Source organism: Myotis brandtii, unplaced genomic scaffold (genome assembly GCF_000412655.1).
Source record: "Myotis brandtii unplaced genomic scaffold, ASM41265v1 scaffold65, whole genome shotgun sequence".
Classification (NCBI taxonomy): Eukaryota; Metazoa; Chordata; class Mammalia; order Chiroptera; family Vespertilionidae; genus Myotis; species Myotis brandtii.
The window spans coordinates 245,569-264,392 of record NW_005370516.1 but is presented as its reverse complement, the minus strand read 5'-3'; the positions used below and the strand labels follow the sequence as shown (position 1 = coordinate 264,392).

At 40.9% G+C, this 18,824-nt stretch overlaps 1 protein-coding gene across 2 annotated transcripts in view; it reads right to left on the bottom strand.

Moving 5' to 3' along the window:
• Nucleotides 1–297: 297 nt before the first annotated feature.
• Nucleotides 298–18,824, bottom strand: part of PAH (phenylalanine hydroxylase) — a 55,914-nt gene continuing 37,387 nt past the window's right edge. For both annotated transcript variants that reach the window (XM_005880709.2, XM_014528729.1), the window contains exons 5-13: nucleotides 15,034–15,101; nucleotides 12,054–12,250; nucleotides 10,281–10,416; nucleotides 9,150–9,219; nucleotides 5,647–5,703; nucleotides 4,766–4,861; nucleotides 4,096–4,229; nucleotides 2,004–2,119; nucleotides 298–900 (exon numbers count right to left, since the gene is read on the bottom strand). In XM_005880709.2, coding sequence (XP_005880771.1) covers nucleotides 857–900; nucleotides 2,004–2,119; nucleotides 4,096–4,229; nucleotides 4,766–4,861; nucleotides 5,647–5,703; nucleotides 9,150–9,219; nucleotides 10,281–10,416; nucleotides 12,054–12,250; nucleotides 15,034–15,101 — 918 coding nt within the window. In that variant the 3' untranslated portion in view covers nucleotides 298–856. The remainder of the gene's footprint in view (nucleotides 901–2,003; nucleotides 2,120–4,095; nucleotides 4,230–4,765; nucleotides 4,862–5,646; nucleotides 5,704–9,149; nucleotides 9,220–10,280; nucleotides 10,417–12,053; nucleotides 12,251–15,033; nucleotides 15,102–18,824) is intronic.

Here is an 18,824-nt window from a genome sequence, read left to right as displayed (position 1 = left end):
AACACTTGAAAATGCAAAATTTTGTAACCACTAAATATCTTTATCATAATTAAAAATTCTCATTTGCTCTTTAATAATGTATTTCCTTATTCATTCAATGACTATTTACTGAATATCTACCAGCTAGGCTTTTAGTTAACATCTAATAAATCTTAAGTGTCTTCAAAATATCTCCCAAAACAAACTTTGCAATGATTGGAAGATGATGCTGCAAGTTGTAGGAGTCAGGTGGGGAGTTGTATTATCTTCCACAGCAGTATTTATGGTTACAATAAAACATACAGAAATGTTTTGATATTATACTATGAATTTTAATGTTTCTAACCATTTTAATAGGGTTCTGAATTAAAGAAAATCTTCATAGGCAACACAATAAAGCAGTTATTAGAATCATAGTTCAATGAAATAGAAGATGACTTTTGTAGGCTAAGATTTATATTAAACCCCAAAGTTCAATTCTAATCACAGGCTTGTGTTTTACATTGAGTGATACATACTCCTTTAGGAATTCTCTATGGTAAATATGAAGCTTGAATGAAGCAGGTCACAGATTAATTAACTTTGATGAAAAGTGACATTATTCATTTTAACTCAGTTGAGAGTATGCGATTATCATCTCAAAATCAAAAGATGACCCCTAAAGATCCACCATTATGCTTTGGGGTATGTGTTAATAGGCTGTCATTTCAGATTATTTAGACTTATTTGTTGCTCCTTCACCTTGTTCAAAAAAGTAATTTGAGGCTGTCATTTCTAATTAAGGTTTGATTTTCAGACTTTCTCAGATAAAATAAAAGAAGTAGTTGGATTTCTATCAACAGATTCTCAGTTGACAGACCCGGTTCTGTCCATGGTTTCACTTTATTTTCTGGAGGGCACTGCAAAGGATTCCAACTTCACCTAGAAAAAAAAATAGATGAACCACTCATATCATGAACACACACCCTTCAAATGTCCACAATGTGTAAAGTACGGGGAAATCATCGGGATGCACCCCAACCCTCAAGGAGCTCACAGTGATAGAATTTGGGCAATCATGGCTTAGGTCAGTGGTTCTCAACCTTCCTAATGCCGAGACCCTTTAATACAGTTCCTCATGTTGTGGTGACCCCCAATTTCATTGTTACAAATTGAACATAATTAAAGCATAGTGATTAATCACAAAAACAATATGTAATTATATATGTGTTTTCTGATGGTCTTAGGCGACCCCTGTGAAAGAGTCGTTCGACCCCCAAAGGGGTCGCGACCCACAGGTTGAGAACCACTGGCTTAGGTAGTTTCAAGTTTTAGGAAGTGAGAGAGCTATTAATATAATTGGCTTCCTCTTTCCATAGACTGCTTCTCAGGAGAGGAGTTAACAGTTTTCTCCCCCGGGGAAAATCACCAGCTGTTCTGTTTCTCTTTTACATGACCATCCATTGATGCTTGCAAGAAGCTAAGCCATTGAACCTAAAAGTGTGGTTCATACAAACCTCCTGTGTCAGAATCACCTGGGACCTTATTACAAATACAAACTCCCAATCCTCATCACATATTTTGTGAATGTAGTCTGGGGCTATGACCCATAACTATTCATTTTTAACTATCACCCCAAGTGATTCTGATGCACACTAGGTTTGAGAATGCACAGTCTAAATAGATAACTCAGCCTAGACCACTGGACTAAGAAGGTCTGATGGAGCCACTCTTATTCATGCCATGTTCTTACCAAGCTCTGAGATGCGTGGCAATCAGTGCAAGGAGGGGAATACAGCTCTCAAGAGTTGAAGAAAACACTACGTTATGAGTAAAATTTAGCATGGCTCCAGTGCCTCCCCTGTACCAAGAACTATGTTAAGTTCTTACTGTTTTATAGTCTTCATAATTCTCATTCCTATTTTAATCTTCATAAGAACATGGCAAGAAATTTAATAAATTTCTTACTGTTTCTATCGTGAAGATAAGAAAACACAACTCTCGATTTCTGGGAAAGAGAGTGGCCTCAAAGGTATGTTACTTACTGTTGATGGAGTCAGCCAAAATCTTAAGTTGCTGGGTATTGTCCAAGACCTCAATCCTTTGGGTGTATGGGTCATAACGAACTGAGAAGGGCCGTGGGATTGTAGCAGCAAAGTTCCTGAAATCAAAACCATAGATCTGAGTGAAGGGCACCATTTGGGGAAAAGGTAATTCTGAAAGATTTTTCAATGGCCTTTCACTTGGCTATTAGTAACACAGAAAACACTAGAACAGAGGGTTTAGATGCCAGGCTGAGAAGTATGATAGAGTTTTAGTGAGGTCCTCTTGGGAACCCTTTGCTGTTTGTGTTTCTATGTGACTATATAAACACATGTATGCACATATTTATTTGGTCACCTACTTCCAAAAAGGACAGAGGCAGCTTACAATAAAAGCCCAGGTTAAAATAAGGCCAAAATTCTCATGGATTAAATAAAATAAAATAAAATAAAATAAAATAAAATAAAATAAAAAGAGTAAATAGAGCCCTAACCGGTTTGGCTCAGTGGATAGAGCGTCGGCCTGTGGACTGAAGGGTCCCAGGTTCGATTCTGGTCAAGGGCATGTACCTTAGTTGTGGGCACATCCCCAGAAGGGGGTGTACAGGAGGCAGCTGATCAATGTTTCTCTCTCATCAATGTTTCTAATTCTCTACCCTTTTCCCTTCCTCTCTGTAAAAAAATCAATAAAATATATATTTTTTTAAAAGAGTAAGTAGAATCCAGCTACAGAGTGTTATAGAAAAAAATAAGTCCTGAGATGGTTGGCAATCAGTGCAAGGAGGGAATACAGCTCTCAAGAGTTGAAGAAAACACTACATTATGAGTGAAATTTAGCATAGCTCCAGTGCCGCCCCTGTACCAAGAACTATGTACAGTTCTTTTTTAAAAAAATTATTTATTTATTTTTATTTTTAATTTTTTTATTGATTAAGTTATTACATATGTGTCCTTATCCCCACATTAAGTTCTTACTGTTCTATAGTCTTTATAAATCTCACTCTTATTTTAATCTTCATAAGAACTCTAGTGGGAAGGTACTATTATTTTCCCCATTTTACAGATGAGAAAACTGAGGTTTGGAGCAGCTAAGTGTCTACCAAGGCCATACTGGCAATATATTGTGAAGCTGGGAAGATGAAGGTAGTCTGACTCTTCAGTAGGCCTGTTTCTTCTTCATTACTCCTAGGTCTGGGAGGAATGCATGTTAACCAATTAATTAACAAGATATTCCAAAATGATTTATAAAATGCAAAGATATCACAAATGCTATTTCTAAGTTGGCTTCTGGTGAAAGTAGAAGCTGCCATAATGAGAAGACAATTATAAGGGAGGCTAGTAGGGCTCTCCAAGTTTATCGAGTCTGGTGGAGCATAGTGGCTGGATATCCAAGTTCCAGAGTTGGAATTCCTGGGCTCACTCACATCCTGAGATTAGTGCATTTGCTAATTACTTGTTGAGTGCCTACTAAGTGTCATGCAATGTTCTAAGGGCTGGGGGAAGAGTAGAAAACAGAAATGATAAAATCTCTATCCTCATGGATCTTACATCCTACAATATAGTAGACATTAATAAGTAGAAAACAGAAAAAGAAGTCATAGAAGGGGTAAGTAGTGCTGGGGTAGGGCTGAGTAGTGATTTTAAATAAGTTGGTTAGAGAAAGATGCACAAAGAAGGTTAAATGTGGGTGAAGATTTGAAGGAGGTCAGGGAGTGATTTCTGCAGGTATCTAGGAGAATAACGTGAACATGGGTTATAAGATTTCAAGGACTGATTTGGTGGAGGGACTTCTGTGTCTACTCTGCACACAGAAGGGTTCAAATCTGTGGATTTGGTGGCTGTATTGAACAAGGATCAGGTGGCTGGGTAGTCTTCAGGGATTGGCACGTGAGGACAATAAGCTGCGAAACAGGGTCTCACGAAGGAACCCCTCCCAACAAGGGTGAAAAGGGACAAGAGTAGGAGGCTGTGTCTGCTGCACACTATTGCTGTGGGCATTGGAGTCCACCTCCTGGCCAACCACCCACAGATCAGTGGCACCAGAGCAAGTAAGGAGGTCCCAAGAGCTGCTGACCTGCCTTAGTTGCCACCTCACCTTACTTTCTCTTTGGCATCATTAAAACTCTCAGCCACGTAATACAGGGGCTGGAACTCTGTGATCGTGTACTCCTGGATGGCTGTCTTCTCCAGATCCAGTGGGAGGAGCATGGGCTTGTCCGACAAGCAGTACTGCAAACACCAAGTGGAAAAATTTCACAGTTAAATCAGGGCCAATGGTCCCTGCTGCATCCCACAAGCCATTTGTGCGCCTTCTCCCATCTCACTCGGATTCCTTCCACACCCCAGCCCAAATGCAGTAAACTGAAATATTTTGCATCTGCTATATTCTACCCTTTATAGTTCATCTAAAACCTACAGTCAAGATAGAAAGAAGTAATGCACTGCAACCATTTTCAAATGAGGTGATCAACAGATGAGGGAGCCAATCACATTTGCTGGCACATGTTTTCATACATCTGTATGCACAGTCAAACCTTGGAATCAGGAGGCCCCTCTATCCTGGAGACCTGTGAACTTACAGTTCAATTAACACCCACACTCATGATCAGATCTTAACTGCTAAGGCAGCAATCTCTTAAGGTTAACCCCCTGGGTTGAATCACAAAATGAATGTAAATGGGGTTTCCATAGCACCAAGAAAAAAAAGAATGGTCAGTTGTTTCCACCATTTTCAAATCTATTGTTAGTTCCTGTTAGAGTCATACCTGTAATTCACCGAAGGATGACAGGAGCCCAGCGCCATATGCCTTTATGGAGTCTCCTTGTTTGCAGAGCCCAAACTCCACAGTAAACCAGTAAATCTGGAATGGAAAGTCAAGTTGAGAGCACACCCGAAGGGAGGTAAAGACAGCAGATGCCCCACGATCAAGGACAGGACTGCCCAGGTGAGAGTTTGTGCAGGTTTGTTCTCTGAATCAGCATGACCTGAGGTCACCTCTCTGTCTCTTGTGTCTCACCCTAACCAATCATCTGTTGAATCAAGAGCTGGCTGAATGCAAGATGAGACAGGAAGCAGTGACAGTGGGGGAGAGTATTGAGGGTGCCCTCAAAGTATACCCCTAACAAATTGTTCTCTCTAGAACAGGAACTCCTTCGCCACTTTTGCTTTCTTCTTCATGGAATCAACTAGAGTGAGATGTTCCCTTTATGTTGTTCGAACTTACCAAGCAATCCCATCAGGCTCAGCAGTGGGAGGCAGGAGATTGGAGGGTGATAGAATCAATGAAGGGCCATCCCCTCATCTGTGCTAAACTTGGAATTTCTGAATGACTCCCCTATCAATCATTGCTTCCACATACACACATACTTTATGCTGGAGAAATCTCAAGGGCAATTATTACAGCTTATTGCTATTTTCAAGGCACTCTGTTTAGAATCACATGTAAACATCTGCATGCAGCTGATTTCAAAATCCAACCACTAAGGAGTAATCCAAGTGAAAAATTATACTTGTGCAAATGTAACCCAGTGCATTCTGACTTTCTTTCCAAATGACCTGGCTTTCAGGGGAAGATCAAAGCTTCAGGGACCTGAGGGCTGTAACCCATAACACTCCCACTACCCACCACAGAAAGACAGAATTTACCGTGGCAAGTTTCTCAATGTACTCATCAGGTGCACCCAAAGAGGCAAGGCCAATTTCCTGTAATTATAAAAAAACAGAGTCATTGGCATGACAGGGTCTGCCTATTTTCAACCTTTATCCTCAGTTAAAGATAAAGGTACTTGATCACAGAAGGTGATGGTTGGCTAGATGTCTTCAGAAGAGCTCAGAGAGACCCTAATTGCTCTGTCAAGTCTTCCTTAACCACACATCATAGAATCACAGATCTCTAGACTGGGGGAAACTGTTCCCTAGCTGGTCAATCACCTGTTGAATCAAGAGTTGGCTGAATGAAAGTGTTGGCTTGATTCAACAGGTGTATTTTTTTACAGATGAGAAAACTGTGGCACAGAAAAGGGAGATGATATGCTCAAGATCACACAGCACTTTGTGTCTAAAGCTTCATCTCTTGATTCCAATTTAGTAATTATTCTTCTACAGCAGAAGTGGAACATTTCTGTGGTACTAGATAAGTCTTAATTATACACCCTGAAGAAACCACAGGAGAAGTGCTTGACATCCATCCAGGTATATATAGTTGGAGAGTCTGAAATGTCATGAACCACTTCTCATCACAGCTTCAACTGCAAAATTTCTCTAGCTGTATTTTTGTCTCTCTTGCAGCATTTGCTTCAGTCTGCCTTGTATCAGTGTGTGTGTGTGTGTGTGTGTGTGTGTGTGTGTGTGTGTGTGTGTGTGTCTTTCCTACTGTATGTAAAAACATTGTGTTCTTCTGGAAACATACAAAATTGATAAAGATCCTTTATCTCATGGTTTTTACTTTTGAGTAGGTAATTCAGTTGGTTCAAGAAATAGAGAGGGGCCAGTGTGCTTAAAGCAGAGTAAGAGGATGGGGGGAGTGACAGATGATATCAAACAGGAATCTGGAGCCCCATCATGTAGGACCTTTTTGGTTATTTGGGGCTTAAGATTGTCCTCTCAGTGAAATGGGGAGACATTACAGGTTTTAAGCAGAGAAGTGGCAAGATCTTATTTATGTCTTCAAAGATTCACTCTGGCTTCTCTGTGAGAATAGACTGTAGGGGGTCAAGGGTAGAGGAAGGGAGACCAGTTACAAGGCTACTGCAGTCACCAGGGTGAGGAATGCTAGTGGCTAACACCAGGTTGTAGCAGTGAATATGATGGGAAATGACAAGATTCTACATATATTTTGAAAGTAAGCCCTTAGAATTTTCTGAAAGATATGGTTGTAGGTATGTAAGAAAGAAAAGTCAATGATCTCCCCCAAGTGCTTTTGGTTTGAGAAACTGGAAGGATGGAGTTGCCATGAACTAATATAGGGGGCTGTGGGTGGAGAAGGTTTGAACAGGAAGATAAAGAATTCAGTTTTGGACATGATGAATAAAGATGTCTATTAGACATCCAAGTGGAGATATTGAATAGGTGGTTGGATATGTAAGTCTAAGTTTTAGGATTAAAGTCTGGGTGGAGATATAAATGTGTTTATCATCAGGTTAGAGCTTGTATTTAAAGCCATGAAATTGGGTGATATAACCAAGAAATTAATGTAGATAGAGAGAAGAACTAAGAATTGGGCCCATAATGAAGCAAGAAGTTACATGGTCTTCATCCCTGTATTCCTGTCTAGGCCAAATGCAGCACCTGGCCCAGATTACATACTGAGAAAACACTGTCCAGTTAGAATGAACCAAATTTAGATACTGGCTTAGCCTGGATCTACTCTCTTGCCCCTTCCCCATCTCTGTTCCAGACATGCCACAGTTCTAAGTCTATCAGGAGCCATTGATAAATCCAAGATCAAAATTGCACCCTGTTCTAGTTGTCACCAGTCTTTGTGAACCTAGACACAAGTGTTCCAAGATATCCCTGTGTTCCATCCCCATCCCATCTTTTACTGTAGCAGAAAGCAAGTCCTGCCTTTAGATAAAAAAGGGATGTGCTCAGGGAAGCTTCAGAATGGTTCTCTGCCTTAGAACTGTCCTGGTCAAAGTTGAAACTGTGTGACACTCATGGCCCAGAGCTTCCATTTCTCTCTTTTAAAAAATTTAAGTTCTTTATTGTTTAATATATTACATAAGTCTCCTTTTTCCCCACTGACCTCTCCCCGGCCACCCCTAACCCCCAGCACATGCCCTCCTCCCTTCCCCCCACCCCTATCTGTGTCCATTGGTTATACTCATATGCATGCATACAAGTCCTTTGGTTGATTTCTTACCCCCTCACCCCCCACCTTCCCTCATAGGTTGGACAGTCTACTCAGGTAATTGTCCACTTCTCTGTGGAGCTCCCCAAAATGGAAATGGCTTAAGGGTATTACTTAGCCTCCTTAATACCTTCTGATGGTGAGAACAAAAAGTTCTATTCTGATAAGAAAACTTATTTATCTTTGGCCATAGCAACAATCCCAATTTTAAAGCTTCCAAAACAAACAGTGGCACTGGGCAGCAAGAACCTCACTTCTAAAAGTCAGCCTATCAGCAGTAACTTCAGTCCAGTGGTAACGCTTCTACAGTTAAGGTTCAACCAATCCTTAAGCACTTTTTAATGTCCAACAATTTCTGAATCCACATTTCCCAGAAACCTACATAAAAGCAAGTTTTCATTGTTTGGGGAAGTCTGTGTCTTACAAGTACAGTTTTTCCTTATTTAGCAAGCAATTAATTCAGCTTTTTTGTTTGTTCATTTGTTTCATATATTAAGTGGTAGCCTCTTCTTTCAACAGTAGAATGTTTATTTCTTCCAGCTGCTTATAAAATTCACACACAATCCCATTACTCTGAAATTCATGCTTGGTCCAGCATTTGTTCACGGGTCATTCCATTTGATCGTGTGTGTGTGTGTGTGTGTGTGTGTGTGTGTGTGTGTGTGTGTCAGGAGGGCTTTTTATTGATACACATTTGAAGAACAGGGTGACCTCTCAAGACAACTTTTCTCAGGTCACACAGGTGATTGGTGGCTTGGTAGGACCTATGCATGCATTGTCATTCAACAATCTCATGATCCAACAATGGTTCTAGGCCACCTCTCAAAGCCTGTAGAGCATTAGTAGGATTCTTTTACTGATCCCCAAAACATTTTTTGAACATGGTCACCACTGTTATAGATGAATCAAGATCTAGCCTGCTATTTTGATAATAGTGAAAAAACATTAGGCTTATTATTTTTTGCCAACTCTGAGTAGGGCTATTGGCATTGGATTCTTGGCAAATGTCATCTTACTTAATGAAAACATAACCAAATGACTGCTTGACAAGGTAAAATCACTTCTACATGGGAACCAGAGAGGTTTTTCATGGATGAAAGGCTAATATACCACCCCTGGTAGGACAAGTGAGATTAGCAAGTTCAACAATTTAATTCAGAGGATGAGGGATTCACAACTCAAATGTTGTGGTCTCTAGAATGGGTATCTCCATAGGACCATACACCCATCTCAGGTGGTAGCACAGAACTGTACCTTCCAGAGACATGAGGCTAGAAGGCTAAAGATATGCATTCCTCACCTGGGAAAACTGGGCAAAACTGCGATCTGAAAACAAGGGCACATGTCCCAACAGCTCATGGCAGATGTCACTGAAAGACAGAGAACACAGAGCTTGGGGGTGAATAAGGGTTACAAGCAAGCCCAACTCAGTCTTACTACATAAGGAATGGGTGGGAAGAAAGGAAGTAATTCCTTTGGCTTATGCCCTCACTTCCAAGAATAAGTGGTATACAAACCTTGGGATCAGGTAAGGCAGAGTACAAGAGAAAAGGAAGAGGGGAAAGAAAAGTAAGGGACAGGGCAGGACACAGCAGCCAGGGGGTCTTAGGAGTATGCCCAGTGGGGTGCGGAAGAGCCAATATTTCTGTTGGCATTCCCCCAGACACCTGAGTGAGTTGTGGATCATGAACACTTCCCATCCCAAGTCCTCACCTTGGCATTGAAATTCCTGGGCAGATACAATGTGCTCAGTTATTCTCCACAGGAAATAAAAAATAATTTTTAATAGAACTGTTCCTCTCTTATTCTAGAGTGGGCAGCAGTCAATCAAGAAAGAAAACTTACATTGATTTAACATTATGTGCCAGGTCCATTAAGAACGGGTCTTTTCTGATTTATAATAATAAACTTTGTAGGCAGGAAAAGACCATTTTGGGTGTCCTGCTGACTTTTTGTATAAATTGCTTAAGTTCTAGCTGCCTAAGGAGATAGCTAAATGCAAAAGTAAGCAGCATAGTAGCCAGCCATTCTCTACTTTCAGTCAAAACACAATCTAGGCAAAGAAAGCTTAGAATCATGTAGTCATGTATTTAGGAGATGTTGAGATAGCTTGCCATCTCTTTTTCCTGTTCCCATTTGGAACTTTATAGCTCTGACTCCTACAATCCCTTTGGAATTTGAATGTGACCTCTCATTCCCATGGTCAGGGAAGGTCTGAATCTTTGGTTCAAAAGATGTCCATATCTCCAATTAGTATGGTCTATTTGAACAGAGAAAATCCCCAGAAGCGATGAGTTTTTCTCTTAGCATCAAACAATCCAGGCACCTTGTTCTATGGATGAGTCCACAAATAAACCAAACCTAATTCCTGGATTAGAGAGAGGTGGCATACACTGTTGCTGGCAACTGGTGGAGGGGGGATAATACTTACGGTTCAGGTGTATACATGGGCTTGGACCCATGTCTGATGTACTGGGTGCAGTGGAAGACTCGGAAGGCCAGGCCACCCAGGAAATCCCGAGAGGAAAGCAGGCCAGCCACAGGTCGGAGGCGGAAGCCAGTGCAACCTAGGAATCAAGAGAGAAAGGAAACTCAAAGCCCATCACAGCAGAGCCAGAGGCTCTGAAGACTTTTAGGTAGGGAAGCAATATACCCTGCTGTCCAGGAGATGGGTGCTGATGCCAGATAGACTTATCATCTTCAAATATCTACCCCAATACTTTCTAGCTGGGTGATATGGGCCAAATAAGTTCAAGTCTCTGAGACTCAGTTTCCTCACCTGTAACATGTGGATAAATACTTCTTAGGATCATTCTGAAAATCAAAAGAGCTAACAAAGTACTTTCACAGAGCCTAGCACTTTGGAAACATCCAATAAATTTACCTTCTATTATTATTTGTTAGGTTGAAATGCTTATTCCCTACTCCTTGTCTTTCCAGAGTGCAGAGAAAATTTTCACGGCACTTCCCAGGAAGGAAAAGGATGAAAGGAGCACTCTGGCTTCTCTATCGCACCTCACACAGTCCACCCCATGAGGACCAGTGACTTCCCTGATTCGAGCCTTTGGGAAGAGGAATGAATATTCTCAATTTCACACTTTCTTCCCTTTCTCTCTTGACTGTTGGTCCATAGAGGAGCACACTCTGGTCTGCTCTTGGCCATGGAATGGATGACACACTGTGGCAATGAATTGGCAAGGAAGTCCATGGTGGCTACACATCTCTACCGCATTCTCTAAGTAGCTTTTATTAGTAATAAAGGTGACATTTTGTTCTCCATCTCTTTGGTTCCTCTATTTTCTTCTCAATTTGTTTCAGACTTAGGAGGAGAATAATAACAGTGGGCATCATTATAATAATAGCTAATGCTGTACATTACATACTATATGTCAGACACTGTTCTAAGTACTTTATACATACTAACTAATCCTCACAATCCCCCTATGAGGTAGATGTTTTTACTATCCCCACTTTACAAATGGGGAAGTAGGTGTTTACTATGGGTTAGTTGACTGTTTTAGTTTGGTTTTGCTGAATTAACACCACCTCCTGGCAGAGAGGAAAACCCTTATCTCCTTGGAAGTGATGTCACCCCAATGATGTGGTTCCCCACTAAGATACTGAGTCCAAGTTAGCCAAATGCACTGAGCATCTACTGTATATGTATCACTCATGCAGCATCTTAGCATGCAGCATCTTTTTTCATTCTCACAACTGCCCTCTGAGAAAGGCTAAAATGCTGACACAGACTCCATTGGACAGATGACAAAAGTGAGGTAGGTTCACCCAACTAGAGAAAGTCCAAAGCAAGATTCGTACCAGATGGGTGTATAAACTTGGAGTTCAGGCTTTCTTAGCACTGCCCACAAATAATACATTTCTTATACACAGGCACACTGCTGCCATCTCATAACATAGCAGAGCTGCAAGGAAAACCATGACTGGGCAACCTGGGCCTTGAGTATGAAAAAAAACAATGTTTCAGGTGCATTGATAGGCAAAACCCATGCCTTGTGCCTTTAAGGAGGGAGGCGATGAGAGTAGATTAACAGTGGAGGCTGGAAGTGAGGCAGAGCTCAGCAGTGACATTCCATTTTTCCTGGGAGAATCAACCTGCATGCATTGCCATCAGCACACTCACACTGGCCTCCATTTATTGCCCTCCCCTCCTGTCCCTTTACCTTTGACCCTGATGTGCACTTACTCTGCAGAAACTGAGACACATCCTCCAGCTGGGGAATGTTATCTTCACGGAAGCCACAATACTTTTCCAGAAGTGGGAAGATGTGGTTGTGCTCATAGCAAGCGTGGGTTTTATACAAGGACTTCAGGGTCTTGAATACCGTGCCCCAGGTTTTCTTTTCCTCCTCCGTGTATTCCACTCGAGGAATGGGTTGCCCACTAGAACACAGGCATGAGATATTTGTCTCTGGCAGGGCAGGTGCATCAAGGAGCGTGAGCAGAGGTGCCACCACCTGGACTCCAGTGGATTATGTAAGTTATTTGAAAGAGGAAAATTCCACTTCTCGATGTAGGAAACATTCAACTGAATTGGTTAAGCAATGATACAAGGTCTCACCTCATCAACTGCCCCAATGATTTGCAGTCACATTGGGAAATCACTTGGCCTTTCTGCTCTCTTATCTCTCCAATTGTTTACGTAAGGTGGAAATTCACTTACCTTCAGGGGCCAGGCAGGTAATGTAAATATATAAAGTAACAGGTACAGGCAATAGGAGGGTGGGGTTGAGACAACTGAAGAATGCATCCTCTTTCTAAACAATGGCATCCAAGTTCAATTAAAGCACCAGAGTTCAATTAAAGTTTTGTATTATGTCAAATAAAGCAATTGTGGGCTAAAGTGGATTGAATATGTGCACCATGAGTTTAAGACCCTTGTTTAGTGGGCATGCACTTGCTGGATTTGATATTTGGGTCCCTGGGAAGTTCCAGAGGTATTGAAATGCATGCTAGGTACAAGATCTGCTTATCTAGCATCTTCCGCTATGACATAACAGAACTATAGGGAGCTTGTGGGCCCTGCCCTGTAGATCCTGAATCAGTAGGGAGGGAGGGCCCAGGCATCTAGATTTCTATAAGTTCTCCAGATGACATGCTATAGTTCAAGAGTCATTAGTTTGAATAGTCCTTTTGAAAACTATCTAAGAATGAGCTGTGTTATGAATAGTGAAATAAAAGAAAACCAAAGAAAGCCTGATTTCAAAGACCCGTGACTGTTCTGTGGGCTGTAGGCCTGTTTCCTAACAGGATACACAGTGTCTGGAACAAGGCAAGACTGTTTATCTCAGAATAATGGCTCATCATCAGGCTCCAAACTAGGTCACTCCTGCCTTTTCAGAAGTGTAGCTCACAGGAAAGCACTGCTATGGCCTACAGGTGGGCAGGGATCAGGGGGCAGAGACGGATTTTTGTTTAAGTATTGAAAGCAAGACAAGCTCAGGGGGTTCTGTAATGGCCAGCAGTGATTGTAGAAAGGACATCAGGTGGACCCCCACCTAAGGCTGCACCAATATTTCAGGGCTAAGTGCTGATGAAGGGAAATAACAGGTTTTTTAAACAAACAGAGTTGGGTTCAATACTTGGCTGCACCAGTTCATAGCTAAATGGCCTTGGGCAATTTAGTAAACCTCTCTGAGCCTATGCAGCTGTTACATGAGCTATTTGGAGACACATTTTATCAACTGACCACTATACTGGGACTATGATTCATGGTGCCTAAGTTTGACCCCCATGTGGAACGATTATTGAGAAGGTGTTAGAGACCCGAATGTGGGGGCTGTTGGCATGGAGGGTAGCAGAAGCCAAGGAAGGGGGCCAAAGTTGAGTCCTGAAAGATGTTACAATTTCTGGGGTGGGAGGAATTGGCCAGAGGAGACTGAGAAGAAACCTCAGAAAGGGAGGAGAGAAACCAGCAGAAAGTGAAATCTATGGAGAAGTACAGTCTCCTGACTCTGAGAGTCCCCAGACACCCATGTGAGTGACTGAGAATGACTTTGGAACTAAACAAGTCTACGTTCAAAATCAGAGCATGCCACCTGCTAATATATGACTTTGGCAAGTTACTTGTTTCAAGCTGTAGTTTTTCCATCAGGAAAATGGGTAGTCACTATAAAGACTAAATGGAATTATGTGCATAAAGCATTTAGCAAAGCCCCAGACAGAGCAGGGAGATAACACAGGTAAATGAGACCTATTCTTATTGATCAGCTAAAGAAGGACTCCTGTCAATATCTGATTTGATGGTGTCCACCTGACCATATTGGGGCAAAGGTAAGGACAGGAGAGAGAGATCATGTTCTGTGATTCCTGCTTGCCACCAGCCAAAACCCACATGTACTGGGCCAAGGTCAGTACGGTTCTGGATCTCTCTATTACCAGGAGTCATTCAGAGAAGGAACCTTCCTCATTTGAAAGGTGACTTTGTCTTCTGAATATAGAGCCCTACCATCTCCTTTATCTCCCTCAAAGTTGTTAAAGAACCATTACTCAGTGTTCTGGTGAATTGCTAAGTTTCTTCTTGTAGACGCCTTTTCTCATGCCCTTAACTCAGGAACGGAGCTCAGACCTCCAGACACTGTTTCCCATGGGAACATCTGAAGTTCCTGGGGACTCACAATAGCTCACCAGTTCTCCTCCAAATAACATATTTAATATTTGCATTTTCCTTTGGCTAAAAGAAGTCAGAAGAGGAGCATAGAATCCCAGATGGGGGAAAAAGACACTCATCTGAAAATTGCCCTTTGCAGCTGGGTCAGATGGGATGAAAGAAGAACGCTGAGGCTGGCGCGCCTGAAACCTCAGATTCATTATTTCAGCAAAGCAGCCAACTCCTGAATGTAAATGATGCTCTTTCTCCTTCCATGTTTAATGTGGAGAATACCAGAGGCTCTTTTATTCAGCACTGAGGCCTTTTATAATTACTTCAGGCATCACGGCGTAATTACACAACAAAGCCTGATAGAGAGCTGGGCCCTGGTGCAGTGGGTAATTTCGTTTTGTCTAGTAGCATTTTTTAAAACAGGTGTTATTAAAGGGGGGTCGAACACACACACACACACACACACACACCAGGCAGGACTCTTCATGCTGGTGTTTTCCAAACTTAGGCCAGGAAGAGGCAGTCTAGGAGTGTGCTCTTACCCCCAACAATCAAGTAGACTTACTGTCGGTAGTTGTAGGCTATGTCAGCAAAATACTTCCGTCTTGCTCGGTACACAGGATCTTTAAAGCCCTAGGAGAAAGGAGACACTTGGTATCTCAAAGCTTTGAATGAGAGCCTTGAGCTCCTTCCCTTGATTATACCCTGAAAATAAAGTCTCAGCTAAACCAAGGGTAAGCTCTCCCACCAATATGAGCGATGCATCATTAGCAATACCCTCAATTTACTGAGCCCCTGTGCCATGGGATTCCAAAGTGCAAATAGTGTACAGGTTTTAAAAAAAATCTCATTCGTAGCATTTCTAACTTGTAAACTTGCTAAATTAGATCAAGCCAGTAGGATTGATATCTATGATGAAGATATACAATATCCACTAAATGTTTGACTAATGATAAGTATCTAGCATTGCCTCCTAACTTCTTGATAGACAAACAGTACATGCTTACTGCCACTGCAATTTTAAAAAATACCATATATTGATTGCCTACTATGTGCCAGTCTGTGCTAGAAACTTATTTTATGTATAACTCTCACAACACATTTGTGAGGTACATTATTTTGAAGAGAAATCTGCACCCTCATGTTAATTGTAGCATAATTCACAATAGCCAAAAAATGGAAACAACCTAAGGATTCATTGATGAGTGAATGAATAATATTCCATTGCCTATATGTATTTATTCAGCCATAAAACAGAAGAGAAAAACCTTCTGGCAATATGGATGAACTTTGACAGCATTGTGCTAAGTGAAATAAGTCAGATGGTGAAAACAAATACTGTATGGTCTTACTTATATGTATATGATTTGAGAAATAGAGAAATCCCCTAAGGATTCATTGATGAGTGAATGAATAATATTCCATTGCCTATATGTATTTATTCAGCCATAAAACAGAAGAGAAAAACCTTCTGGCAATATGGATGAACTTTGACAGCATTGTGCTAAGTGAAATAAGTCAGACGGTGAAAACAAATACTGTATGGTCTTACTTATATGTATATGATTTGAGAAATAGAGAAATTTCTCAAAGGTGTTTGAGATGTTTCACCCTGGAAAAGTAAAGTAAAATCACCAGACATTTTTTTCATTCCAAACCTAACTTCCAGATAAGTTAAGTAATTATTAGTTTAGAAAAATTCTATGATGTGATTATTACAAAGAATAACTTGTTTTCCCTAGAGCAATGCATGGTTTTGCATCATTAATTCCTATAGAAAAGCTAGGACTCTGAAAAATTAGAACTACCATTGAGTCTACTTCTTCTGGGAGAAGATGAGTTGATGTGATAGGAAAATTGGGCACCATGATTTTATTTCCAAGCAGCACTAATATACTCTTTCATGAAGCCATCTACTGGGCTAAAAGAAGAGCACATCTCCATACTGAGAACTCAAAATATAAATGTAATGGGTGTCAATCATTAAGGCTTGATCGTGACTGTCATCCTTACCTCTCAGTCTTATTTAACAATCAGTAGTAAATGGCTTTAAACATCCCCTAAGTATGAAGTGTAGACTTCTGCACTTTCAAGGTGCCTTGAGGAATATCTATTTCTACATTTTGATCTAGATATGAGGAAGGTGAAGCTCAGAGAACCATCTGCCCAAGAACCCTCAACTAAAGAACCAGGATCTCCACTCAGGTTTTCTGGTCCTAACCAGGCTGATAAATAGAGGTTTGAGGGTTGAAGCTAAAAACCAGGGAGACAAGAAAAGAATGTCCTTAACCCATAGATTTCCACCTCATCATGTCGCCTCCAGAAAAGGGGTGTCCAAGACAATTTATCTTCCCCTTTGGACTCTCTATCTTTAATCTGTGATGTACTTTGTCTAGGTAGTTTAAATATTTTTCCATCAGTGAAAAAAAAAGCTTGAAATAAAATCATGTATCCAGTAAATGTCAACTTTGTCAGAGGGAATACATAAATATATACATGAAATGATGGAAGAAATACACCAAAGTCTAACAAATGTCATGAAAATGAGAAAAAGTAACTGTTTTAGTCTTATATACTATTATGCTTTTGAAGTTTTCTATGGTGTGTAGGGTGTTTTTAATAGCTAGAAAAAAGTAAAATAATAGTAAAAATCCATCTCAAATCATTATGGAGAGTGGCAGCAAATTCATCCATTGATATATATATCTATATATATACACATACATACATACACTATATCACACGGATTCTCTCTGTGGGATGGTTTCTAACCATCACACACACACACACACACACACACACACACGGATTCTCTCTGTGGGATGGTTTCTAACCACGGTTCTTTTTAACTCAAAGTCACTAAAAAGTTCATTATTAGCCTGCAAGGGGACCCCACTAACTAGGCTGCATGGACTTTTGCTCTCCCTATTACCAGTGAAAGGGAGCTATAACCTGGAAGTCCATCTCTCAGGGAGCTGGCCTTCCATCCTTTGGGCTGCTGGGTGACCACAGGGCCTCCACACCACATGGAATACACTCTGAATTAAGCTACAGTCAGTGATGACTAATCATCCTGTCTCAATTTAGTCTAACAGCAGCAATGTCAGAAACACTGCATGTAATTTATTTATAATCACCCTGTCTCAATTAGGCTAATAGCAGCAATTTGGGTTGCACTGCGGGTAACCAAGTGTGTTTTGACAGGAAAATATATTGCTGGTGAAGAAGTGATGAGGGGAAGGGGGAAGAGGGGAGGACAGATGGAAGAAAGTACAGAGAATTCTACAGGGTGCAAAGTCTACACACAATCACTTTTCTTATTCTCAGGATTTTTGTTTCCTTGAGGGTGTTGAAGCATGTGATTTTGTTTTTCTGGGGCTTTGGGGGAAAGGGTAGCTATATGGAAAAGTTCTGAGTATCCTTCTAGACAGAGATCTTACGTCATTATTTCTTGATAACATGGCTAAGCTTAAACCTCAGAAATGCCATCTTTAGTCACACAGGCTGGAACTAATAAAAGTAACATTAATGTCCACTGTAATTGAAAAAAAGTAAAATAACTAAAGGTAAATTTTAATCTAAAAAAAAAATTAGACAGGCTGGGTTGAATTATTGGATTATTAACCCATTCAATCACTAGGAGAATGGCCTGGGGTTGGTCAGTTCACCTCTCACAGCCTTAGTTTCTTCATCAGTAAAATGAGACAGTTAATGGAAGCTACCTCACAGGGTGGGGTGGATTAGATCAAGTAAAATTCTGAGTATAATGGAGACACTCAAAAAATGATGCTTTGGGGCACAATGGTGGAAAAAACCCAAAGCTGAGAAATCTGGCTTTGAACATAAAAAGGATATACTCTCTGGAATGGTCACTGAGTCCATCACCCATCCTTGGGCTTCTTAAACAGCATCTATAGAATTCTTACCTTGCTATTTATTTATAGTTCATCTAGCCCAATAGTAAGAGCCTTTTTGCATCCTATTGGTCCCAAGCCAACTGGAGGAAGGATGATACACAGGAGACAAGAGTTTTAAAGTGGCATTTTTTTAAGTATCCACCATTGCCATCCTATAGGTATGGGCCAAAGATTTGTAAGCCAAGAGACAAGGGCAGTGCGAGCATGCCCCCCACCCTTGCCCACTGTATGTTGTCAGCCATGGTCCCCACCAATAATGCCAAGAAGCCTGTTCTAGAAAGGATTTGGACACCTGGTTGCCCAGGCCGGGAAGTCATTGTTTTACTTCTCTCCTCCTCTCTTACTTTCACATTCAATAATCAATTTTTGTCCATTTTTCCTTTCAAATATCTTGCATCTGTCCTTTTTTACTTTATTCTCACTGCTACAACTTAATTCA